Below are 12,306 nucleotides of genomic sequence, written 5' to 3'. Positions count from 1 at the left end.
GACCTCATATGGGAACATGCAGTATATGTAAAGCAAAGGAACCCAAACTCCTCCTGCCCGGACTGCATCAGGAAGCAAATTTCTATTAGTAGATAAGAAATGAGAGACTATGCATGTACATACCAAAAAGTGGGATACAAAGGGCAGTACCCAGTTCTCCACTGCCACAGGGCTTTTGCGCTTCTAAAAATAACTGCAGAATTAAGGGAAACACTTATTTCCAGATAACACAGGCCAGCAGTACTTCCTTCTGTGAGCTCCACTGACCTGCTCATTTCCACAAAACTTGGGTTAGGGTTAGAAATGCAAAAGCTTCATTACAGAAGTGGTGGGACCCATGAGTAAACAAGCACAACAGGCTACTTACCCACTGGATTATTTTTAATCAAGCACCTAGGCCTGATAAATTTACATAAGTTTTTAGAATAAATGGATGGGAGGGGACAAAAAAAAAACCACCCTTTAAAACACTGGATTTCTTTAAAGATCACAGCAACTCAGGACTCTACTTGAAACAAGCAAGCAATACAAGTCTACAGTTAGGAAAGCATGATAGGTAACCAGAACCAAAGAGGTCTGCAGATGTGACAGAGTATCATTCTCATTCCAACTCAACTGCAAAATATGAGCTTTCTGTCACGTAGAAGGTTGATTGAAATGAAATGTTTCACTGGAGATTGAGGCCAAAATCATCCATGGTATTGTATTCATCATCAGAATATATGGGTGCAAAAGCTGAACTGCAAAGAAAGCTGACACTAAGAAAATTGATGCATTCAAAACATGGAGCTGGAGGAGAGCTTTCAAATACCCTGGGCAGACAGAAAGATGAACACATGGGTCATAGATCAAATCAATCGAGAGCTTTCCCTAGAAGCAAACATTACCAAAATTAGTGTATCATATTTGAAGGTATTACAAGAAGGCAAGAGTCCCTGGAGCAGACAATCATGCTGGAGAACACTAAAGGCAGAGGAAGAAAAAAGGCCAAATATGAGATGGATTGATTCCATAAAGGAAGCCACAGTCTTGAATTAAGAAGAGCTGAACAGATCTGCCATGGGCAGGGCATTGTGGAGGGCTTTCATTCATAGAGTAGCCATAAGTTGGAGACAACTTGATGGCACATAACAACAATTCATGTAGAACAGAAGAGTGGCTGAGTGCTTTCTGAATGCAGTCCATAACTACTTGCACATCCCAAGCACTGCTGACATACTCTTCTGGCCATTCCTGTGTAACCTTAGTTGTCATGGGCAGCTAAGAAGCAGAACAGAGAAGAGAGATATACACACTGCAATAGCCTAGGAACTAAACCAGACGCTACCTCAGTTATTCTAGTAGGCTGAGATGCTTTGGTTTTTATTGATTGACGTGCTGATCAGCAATTATTTGGTCAATAGGCTTGTTTGCCCAATCCATTAGCCAATGCATGTAGTGGAGCATACTCTAGACTTGGTTTTCTTGGTCAGATTTGAGGATGGTGCTCTGAGCATGGGGAACTTTGACTCAGTCCATTTAACTCAGTCCCTCTGCAAGGATGGGGGACCATTAAGATGGTCCACTCCAGAGGCTAATGGATCCAGATGGTTTCTGGGGGAGCTTTGGTAGTTTTTCCAGCTGACATGGCTGGTGCTTCTGTCAAAGACTTGGTCACTCTGTGGAATACAGAAATGGTCGAGTGGTTGACAGAATTGCTCCTAAGTGCTATCTCTATTGTAGAGCTCATGCAGCTCCATGATATACCCCAGAGCTGAGAACAATGAAACAACTGAGAAGACAACTGGAGTGCAGATACTGGATTCTTGCCGCTCCTGGCTTATAAAGAGCAGCAAGGTAGGGATAACTGGCTGGACCAGGGAGTCAATGCCTGTTTGCAAAAGGGAGTTTCATGCTGCCCTAAAGAGGCGGTGTGAGATCAGCTCTCAAGAAAACTTTCTTTGACATGGAAAATTTGAACAACTACAGGCCAGTAGCAAATATTCCTTTTCTGGCAAGGTTCTAGAGAGGGCTGTTGCTAATCAGCTCCAGGCACTCTTGAATGAAACTCATTATCTGGCTCTATTTCAATCAGGGTTCAGGCCTGGTATTGGCATGGAAACAGCCTGGTTGCCCTGTATGATGACCTATGTCAGGAGTGAGACAAGGAAAATGTGACCCTGTTGATGCTGCTGGACCTCTCAACAGCTTTTGATACCATGGTATCCTTCTGGAATGGATGACTGAGGTGGCAGTGGGGGGCTTTGCACTGAAGTGGTTCCACTCTCACTTGGAGGGCCATCTCCAGAAGGTGGTGCTTGGGGAATATAGTTCAGCACCATGTATTCTTCAGCATGGAGTTCTTCAGGGGTCTGTTCTGTCCCCCATGTTATTTAACATCTATATGAAACTGCAGAGGTTTGGAGTGCATTGCCATCAGTATGCTGATGATACGCAGTTCTGTTTCTTTTTTCCACTGTCAGCAGAGGAAGCTGTAAGCAAGCTAAACTAGTGTGTGGCTACGATAATGGATTGGATGAGGGCTAAAAAAACTCCCCCTGAAACTCAATTTAGTCAAGACTGAGATGCTGTTGATGGATGATCCCTCTGACTGGATGTTTGGAGGGGTGGGGTCCTTCAACCTGTTCTAGACGGGACTGCACTCCCCCTGAAGGAGCACATCTTTGTCACTTAAGGGTCAGGTGGCACTGGTGGCTTGGAATGCCTCCTACCAGCTTCAACTGGTGGCCCAGCTATGCCCCTACCTGGACAGGAAAAGCCTGGCTTCAGTGATCTATGCATTAGCAATCTCTAGATTAGATTACTGCAATGCACTCTACATGGTGCTACCCTTGAAGATAGTTCAGAAGCTGCAGCTCGTGCAGAATGCAGCAGCCAGATTAATAACTGGAACCTGAAGATTCAAAAATATAAGATCAGTTCTGGCCTACCTGCATTGGCTGACTGTATGCTTCCAGTCACAATTCAAGGTGCTGGTCTTAACCTATAAAGACCCACATGGCTTGGGACCACAATATTTTTTGGAGTGTCTCTCCCAACCCCAATCTACCAGGACACTATGCTCAACCTCTGGGGCCTTCCTCCAGGTACCAACACCACAAAAGCTTCAGAGAAGGCGAACTAGGAGAAGGTCTTTTCTATGGTAGGGCCTCTTCTTTGGAATAACCTCCCTGCTGTGGCCCACCTAGCACCAAATTTGCCATCTTCTCAGTGCCAAGTTAAAACTGCCCTCTTTGCAGAGTACTTTAAAGACCTCTCCAGTCTTTCAGGGACCTGACACAATTATCCAGGTGCCTTTCTTTTATTCTTGCCAAAGTTTATTTTAGTGTCATTTTAATTGTTTATTTTTTCGTCTTTATACTATTTTAAATTTTAATCTTGTTAATGTTTTTTATTCATTAAATGTTATTGTTTTTATACTTTGTCATAAACTTCCCAGAGAGCTTCAGCTATGGGCAGTATAGCTTCATCATCTTATTGCTTAAGACAGCTTTCCCTTACTTGATACTCTTAAGATATGTTGGAATATAACTCCCATCCCCTCCAGCCACCAGACTCAATGCCTGAGTTGGGTGGGGATGATTGAGGTTGTATTCTATCATACCTGAAGGATATAAGGTGTAGAAAGCCTTTGAGCATTCTGTATTCCACTAGCTCATCCTAAAATTAAATAATGTACTTTACAAATAATTGAATTTTCATACCTTTTCAGGAACAATTTTTTTCTGAATGAATGTTGGTGTGGAAATGTTTAACTGGAACTCTTCAAAGCAGTGCAGATGGTTCTTCAGGATTCAGGCCTATACCATGGAATGTTTGCATAGAACCAACTGACTTGAACTCCACATGTGTACCCTGAAGTCTTTTAATCATTGGTGTGCTGGACACCCAGAGAGCAAACTTGATCCAAATCTACCTGCTTAATTTTCTATATGGGAATGTTCAATGGAATTGTAGGCCAAGATGCTGCTCTTCTCATATTAAGGTATTAACTTTTTGGCTTTTTTACTCTGAGAAGAAACGTGCCTATCAGGTCCCTTCTGGGACAGGCATGCGGAAAACAGATTCTATATTAGATGGCAAGCAACTTGGGAAGGGATGAGCAGCTGACTAGCTATCTCTCCCCTCTATGTATGCAGCTTGTTTTTCCCTCACTAGAAAATAACATTGTAAGGGACATCTTTAGCACTGTCCACATATGCTACACCAGAGTAGTTCTCTCTAGGAGACCAAATCACATACAGAGTGAAAGAACTACAGACCTGCTTCAGCTAATAAAAGCAGCACATTGTCCCTTCCCAAATTACACAGAATAGGGTGGGGCAAAGTCCCCTCTTTTTATAAGTTTACATATGAAACTTATATGTACAGGCACAGTACTCACAGAAAGAATAAACCTTGTGAAATCCTCAGAAATCACAGCCTGGAGTTGCAAACCACAGTTTGCTCTATGATTCTAGCTTGATGTTTGAATTAACAAGCCATAGTTAACAGCCATTATTGCACCTCCTGATGCCACTGTACCAACAGAAAGGTAAACTAAATGAATATAAGCAGCTTTAAACCATGGCTGGCCACCAATTTGGAAACACATGCTTTGAGTTAAGTGTTAAACTGTGGCTGGCAGAAACTATGATTTGGCATGATGTTTCTATCTGGCATGATGTTGACTTCCATTGTTCCTTCTACAATGGGAGTCAACTGCAGATGAAAATTTAATATGTACAGTTAGTAAAACCTACACTAGAGATCTAGGTACGTCTGGCTTAATCCAAAATAGTGTTAATATGTTTAAGACAGGTGTTTTGGTTTGGTTTTTTTTTTTTTTAAAGAAAAGTGCCTTGTTTTATGAGCTACTATGCTGACAAAGAATACAGAATACAGCCTCATGAATAAAAGCTATCCTTCAATTTTACAGCCATCTATTTCATGTCCAAAGAAACATTAGAAAGAAAGCTATTTCCCATGAGAATGAGATTCTCTCTTATAAAGAGACCTCTGAAAAACTGATTATCACAATCCGAAACCCTAGGCTTATTAAAATCATAGCTGAAATAGCAGATAGTAACATTCAAAATTACAACACAGGTTCCCTTGGGCTTGCTGGTGTGTTATTCTGTTTCCAAGAGCTAGAAAGACTCACGTTGAATGCTACAAAGGGTTTCCTGACATGGCACAGAAATTTCCTCCTCTGATTTTAATGTTCTCACATCATGGAAGAGAAACAGAATGAACAAAGGCACATTGTAGCAACAGGACAGTGGTCATTCCATTCACTATGAATACCAAGAGGTAACAAAGCAAATACCTAGTAAAACAAATATGCAGCTCTTAACTCCTCTGATTACAAAATCCTTTTCTAGCATACCACAACTGCAGAGATGACACTTGCTTGGTTCACACACAGTATCAAACTGCTCTGGCACTAAAGAACAAGCCACCTGCCTGCCTGCTCCCTCCTCCCTATCCCTCCTCCTTGCAAGCTCCAATTCAATGAGTTATTTCCTCTTAGCAGACTTTTCTATTATATTTGAAATGGTAACCCATAGCTTGAGCTTGCCTTCAAAATCAGAACCATAAGTCATATTTTGAAACTCGTTTACAATCCTGATTAGGAGGGCAAGTTCAAACCATAAGTTGCCAGTTTTGTTTCTGCAATAGCAAACTAAAGGGAAAGTAACTAAATTTAAGCATTAGTAGAGGGAAATAGTGTGAGCTCAGAGTTTGCTGATGTGAACAAACCCAGCAGCAAAAGGAACATAACCAGATGTGGAATTTTTCATATGGACTACCAGCTATTAAAAAATGTAAACACAGAACCATGTAATCTATGTTTGCATTATTCTACCTAAACACAAGAAGGGAAGTGTTCCCTTTCCATAAAATATTGATATGTTTTGAAGTTGCCCCCAAAAGTAAACTGACACAGAATTCTAAAAATCATCACCACCACTTAAAAGCAAGTTTGTTCCCTGCATGGGTATATGGATATATCTGAAATCAAGAAACAGCCTAACTGGGTACCGGATTTTGGCTAGTGTTTTCTAAGTCTCCATGGCTTGTGTGCATGTTATAGGGCTGCTTGTGACTTCTGACTGAACTTTTCTGGATGTGCAATCACACATATTTTGCACCTTACTCATCAATTATTCTCTCCACACCCATCTCCAAAGCTTAAAGAATTGAGGTGCATGTAAGCTTAAATGCCAGCCTAAATGACACTAAACTAACCAAGTTCTGCAAAGGAAGAAAATCTGCATATATTTTGTACATTTGTGAAATTTGGAAATGATGCAATTTTTTTCAGTGATACTGGTTTTGAATTTTTGGAGTCCTGCTCCTGATGAATCTTGAGTCTGAACTTTTCTAAGAACAAAAGCTGTGTTAATCCACTTTTCATTGAATCTATTTTGGGAGAAACCAGACACTGTAAAATCCAACTTCTACTCTGCAAGCTGGCACCCTCTCAAAGTTTTCCAACACACAGGTGCTTTCCATCAAGCCATCAAGGTATTTTCTCCTCCATATAGAGTATAATGAAAAAAGCCACAATGGATTAAGAAACTTTCTTAAAGAAACTGTTAGAAGAGCAGTTCAACACAGACATTAGAGAAAACAGAAAGCTAAAGCTGTGTTGTGTACGTCTCCTGGTAGATTAGAGTGGTCTGTTGCTAAAACAAGACTGATATTTCATTTTATTACTGGGCTGAGAAATCAGAGTGAATTTCTTTATCAGACACAAGATGCTGTAAATTGACTGTGGAGTGCAGTTCTGCAGAGAATCTGTAACTAAACACTGCATTTTCATAGCTTTTTTTTAATAAGCATTGAACATGTCAATGAATATGCAGTGAAAATGACATATTGAAAATGATACAATACAGGTAGAAGGAATCTGTGTGAACAGTCAGCTACTGTTTTAATATGTTGGTAAATGTGCAGTTATGCAAATAAAAGGAAAACATGTCTGACATAAGTACTGTGATTGTCAAATGTGATCCAGAATCAGTGCTAATATAAATATTTTCCCTTTTCTATTATACAAAAGCAAGGCTACATTTGAGAAAAAAGGAACAACATAGAAAATTCTACATGAGGCTCACATGATTTTAGAAGGACAAAACCATTAAGGTTGTGTCTACGATGAACAACGTGAGCAAATACAGACAGCCATTTAAGAAGCAGTAAAGCACTGTGGTGGTCACGGAGCCGCATGAGAAGCCAGTCATCTGTATCATTCCCCCATGCAATGAAAAGAATTTTATCACTTCACTGCCTCCCTGGATTTCCAACTGGGCGCATATGTGTGGTAAAATTTCCCTCACCATGTGTTCCCTGAAACTGACACACTGACTCTCCATTGAGCTTTTGATTGTGATGAGAGTCAGCAGAACTAGACTAAATAGACTTATCTGGCTCAGGAAGAAACAATTTTTATGTATTAATAGGGTGAGCAAAAAAGTTGCTAGACACTTAGGAAGCATTCACCCCACCCACACCTCACAATACAAATTGCTCACACAGATGTATGATTCTATTCACAACAGGAAAAAAAGAGAGAAATGGCAGGCACCGAGAAACTTTCACAGTGACTCTCGGATACAGCCCTCTGGCTTGGAACAAAGCCCATCTGTCAAGAAGAAGCTTACCATTCACACCTTTGAGACTTCCGCTAATGCCATCGCCATGTTGCCTCTTCTGAGCATTCTTGAATTCCTTTAGGGATAAGTAAAGGACTTTCCGTACCACCCTCTCCTCCGACCATGGAATCCCATCGCTATCATCCTATTAGGACAAGAAAAGGAAAAAAGAAATTTACTTAAATATCTAAAGATGGAAAGGCACACACTATTTTTTCAGACCACCAAAAAGTGATTCAATTTTTGAGAATAGGAAAGGACCTGACCTTCCAGGTTTCTGTGAGACAAAAGCACCACTATGAAACTTCTAGGAGGAAGGACAGATAAAAAGATAGCTAAAAATATTACAATGAATAAATACAATTAAATACACCAAGATTGTATTTTTTGTTGAATCTACTGTTGAGGAACAAGGTCTGTTGAATCTACTGTTGAGATCTGTTGCTTTCTGCATTGATCTCAGGCAACTGTTCCTTCTTTCAGATTCTTTTCCCTTTGATTCTCTTTTATCCCCCTTCTCTGTCACTTCAAGCTCTCTTTTTATCCTTTTCTGCCTACTTTCACTTTTTCCCATGCTTCTCCTTATAGCTAACTATTCTTCCCCTTTCAAGTCTCCCTCTCATCTTGAAACCCACTTCTCCTGCAAGTGTTTCCTGGACAATCCTAAACATACCTATTTGATAATGTCTGCCATCCTCCTAAACATGATTGGCAGTTACTCCCCATTGTATGTGATCATGACTACCTATATACACATGGCAGAACGCATAAAAGTACTGATACTCCACCTGTGTAATAAAGTACCTTGTGCAATGTGGCCCACAACCAATGAAAAACTGTGATTAATTACAAAACACTATAAAGTTTTGCTATCATGTTTCTTACGTTCTAATTCCCTTGTTTTGCTAATTCTCCTCTCCGCCACCGCAAACAGCTCCTTGCCCTAGCATTTCTCAAGGGCTGCACCACTGCCAAGTGTGAAGATTAGAGCTTTCTGGATGACCTTCATTTCCAAAAACATAACCCAACTCACTGCCACAGTTCAGTAAGAAATCAAAACACCAGTATCAGTGATCCATTCCCGGGGGCAAGAACATTCACACACTGTATGACAAGCATGGTCAATAAGATTATAACATCTTTTAAAAATAAAAACTGTTTTGGGCAAGCCACAGATCTTGAAGCTCAAAGCAAGTCACTGAACACCAAGTATAAATGTTTGCTTTCAATTCTGTGACAGATTAGTTGACTGGGGTAGGGAAGAGAAAACAGGGAGAAAAATAGTAAAGCTAGCAAAGTTAAGTTAGCAATTGGCAGAGGATGATCACTGCACACTAGGGAAACACTATTCTGCTGCAACAACAGAGAACCATGCCAGGATTGCTTTGAACATGAAGCATAAGCGCATTTGAGCCAAAATAATAGGTGGCTATTATTTTCACCTTTTCAATAATATTTGACTTTTCAAAGCTAGCAAAATCTACCTAAATTAGGAACTACTGTGTTCTGGTACTGCATGTTTTCCATAATTATGTTCAGTGTGAGAAGAATTCATGCAAAACAGGAGATGAATAAGGTGCAGGAAATATATAATCCTGAACCCTATTCCTTAACCGTGTTACGAGATTGAGGATACAAGAGGTATCTTGTACAGTGGTACCTTGGCTCACGAACTTAATCCATTTCAGGACTCTGTCATGATCCAAATTGGTTGTGAGGCAAGTTAAATTTCCCCATAAGGTTCAATGTAAATAAGGTTAATCCGTTCCGTAACTATTTATTTTAATCACAAAAATATATAGCAAAGTGACAAAGAACAACAAAGATCACGGCCATCTCTCTGCCCCGCCCCCCCCCACGACTGCGATCATGCCCATCATCCCTGCATGCGCCGGTCATCCCAGCGTGCTGGGGGGCGGGGGGAGAGACAGGAGCTAACGCAGGTGCGCTGGGGGGTAGAGACAGGCATGAATGTGGGGGGAGATGGGCACGCTCGTGCGGGGGGCGGGAGATGGCCAAGATCACAGTTGCGCTCGTGTAGGAAAGATGGGGCAATCACAGGCGTGCTCGTGCAGGAAAGACGGGCACGATCGCGGCCATCTCCCCTCCCGCACCCAGCACAATCGCGGCCATCTCACCCCCCCCCCCCCCCCGAGCTACTGGGGGGGGGGGAGATGGCCACGATCACGGTTGCCACCCAATGCGGAATTCGTGACCTGAGTCAAAATTTTTATGAAATTTTTGTTTGCGACCTGATTTGGTCGTGAACTGAGGCATTTGTGAGCCGAGACACCACTTTATATGTGCATTTATGGATGGATGGATATGTATATATGCATATGTATGTATGAGTATATACAAGAACAAACATGTCACAACTGTTATCTCTTATTTTTATAGATACCATGTGCAAAAGCAAAACAAGGAAAATAAACCAAAATGTAAATAAAATTTATTTGTCTGTTTATTCTAAGTTTTTATATGTTGTCCCAATACTAAAAGTCTCTGGACAGTTTACAAAAAAAAAAAAAAAAAAAAAAACAAAGAACAAGGCCACCATAACAACAACACACAACACACTGCATCTGATAAATGATGATAAAAACAAGGCTATAACCAAATAATGGTTAAAATATTGGGGAAATAAAAATGATATTATCCCAGCTATATTAGTAAGAGTACATTCCAATGCTACTACATGAAATAAATTCAGAAAAAGGCAGCATTCACATATAATAAGCCAGGATTCCCAAGCTGCCCTGATTAACTACAAGCAATGAATGTGCTGGTACACTTATCCTATTCTCTCCCACCTCATTCCTCTCCTTCTTCTGAGCAGGTCAGACTCAGCAGTCATCCAAACCCTGGATCTTTGTTTCTGCCAAACCAAATAAGCTCACTACAATCAAGAGTTAGTGCAGGTTTACAAATTCATGATGCTGGGTTTGGAATTCACAAGAATTAATGAATGAATGAATCTGTGATTCATTCTATTCACTCATACAAAGGGGCAAAGGAGAAGGGAATACACTGCACACACCATTACACTGTTCATTCACAGCAAATTAAGCAATTAAGGCAAGGAATCCAGTTTATTCTTAAGTGCAAACATGGCCAATGAGTTTTCATACCACCAAATACTTTATTAAAACCATACTACCCTTTATACACTTTACATAAGAGCATAAGCAAACCCATGCTGGATCACACCAAAGGTCCATCTAGTCCAGCGTATCATATACACAGTAGCAAACCAGCTGCCCACCAGATCCTCAGGCAGGATGGATGTAAGATCCCTGCCTGCATAAGCTCCTCGGCAACTTTTTTATGCAGGCCCGGCACCTCTGGTAAAAGACGTAGCACAGAGACAGTAATCCTAGCAGCCACTGATAGCCTCTTTTTCCATGACTCCATCCAACCCCCCCTTTTAAAACCACCCAGATGGGTGGTCAGCACTACTTCCTATGGCAGCCAGTTCCATAGTGCAACTATACATTGCATGGAGAAGTACTTCCTCTTGTCTGCCCTAAACCTTCCTCCAATCAGCTTCATGGGGCGACTCCAGATTCAGGTGTTCTCTGTCCATAAAATCAAATAAAGCTTGGCTTACAACCAAACTTAATCAAGAAACAAGGCAGACAATCATGTTTCCAAGCCAATGAGAGCTGCTTTTTTCATTCAAATACAAGAAAATAAAAGAATAATAATAAAAAGCATGTGCTTACTCAAAATGTGATGCATCTAGAATTTTATTAAGAAACAAAAACTTTACAATCAAACCAGCCTAAAATCTAATTAACTAGGATAGGAAGAGAGAAAACTCAGCCATTGGTTTTGTTTCACTAGCCAAGTGAAATTGCTGACAAGATTATTTTTTTAAATTATTCTTGGTACACACTGATCAGCAGAGTTAGTGACCTACGAAAGGTACAATGCATCTTCTGGGACATCACAAAGGATACTGAAAAAGAGACTCAAGCAAAAGGTATTTCTCACAGTGTTGTTGCTTTGGCCATGGGCAACTTGTTGTAAAGAGCTGAATTAAAAGCAAAAGCAACCCTACTGTAGTCACAGGAACATGCAGTTGTTGAGAAATTCTTGATCAGTGTTTAAAAATATATCCACAGAATATTAAAATATGAAAAGGCATGTAGATTCACCTAATCTAGTTCCAGACTCCTCTAAAACAAAATCCACAATAATGGTTGCAGGCTTCTAGTGTTTGCTTTCTTTTCTTTTGCTTGTTTCCTGCAAACCACACTGAATCGCTTTTGGGTGTAAAGTGATATGTAAATTTAGTTAATAACCGTAACCATTCACCCACCAAATATTTTCACATTCATGCTTTTAATAGTGTTTGCAAACATGCAATGTTGAGAAGAGCTCATTCACATATTTTCACAGAGAATTATTAGAAGAAGGGCTTGTGAAAGGGGCTACTGCACCATAATTTGCTGTTTAGGCCAAAAGCAGTATATAAATCAAGTTTTACTTAACTTACTTTCAAGTCTGGCATTATTCTTGTATCAAACTGATGCATTACACTAACTTCTCTTAAAGGACCAGGGAGTTCTGCAATCGTTTCCTCCTCTTAACGTATTAGCAGATTTCTAGTTCTTAGAACAAGCCTTCAGCAAACAAAAGCCAGAGTCCAATATAGCAAAGA

At 40.5% G+C, this 12,306-nt stretch overlaps 1 protein-coding gene across 3 annotated transcripts in view; it reads right to left on the bottom strand.

Moving 5' to 3' along the window:
* The window catches only part of JARID2 (jumonji and AT-rich interaction domain containing 2), a 219,007-nt gene that overhangs the window by 101,133 nt on the left and 105,568 nt on the right, over positions 1-12,306 (bottom strand). For 2 of the 3 annotated variants that reach the window (XM_044426289.1, XM_044426287.1), the window contains exon 2: positions 7,650-7,785. In XM_044426289.1, coding sequence (XP_044282224.1) covers positions 7,650-7,785 — 136 coding nt within the window. The remainder of the gene's footprint in view (positions 1-7,649; positions 7,786-12,306) is intronic. The other variant, XM_044426288.1, reaches the window with a different exon arrangement.

The sequence above is a fragment of the Varanus komodoensis genome, unplaced genomic scaffold, assembly GCF_004798865.1.
Source record: "Varanus komodoensis strain SLA01 unplaced genomic scaffold, ASM479886v1 scaffold17, whole genome shotgun sequence".
Taxonomy (NCBI): Eukaryota; Metazoa; Chordata; class Lepidosauria; order Squamata; family Varanidae; genus Varanus; species Varanus komodoensis.
The sequence above is the reverse complement of the archived record's forward strand: the minus strand, read 5'-3'. Positions and strand labels throughout refer to the sequence as shown.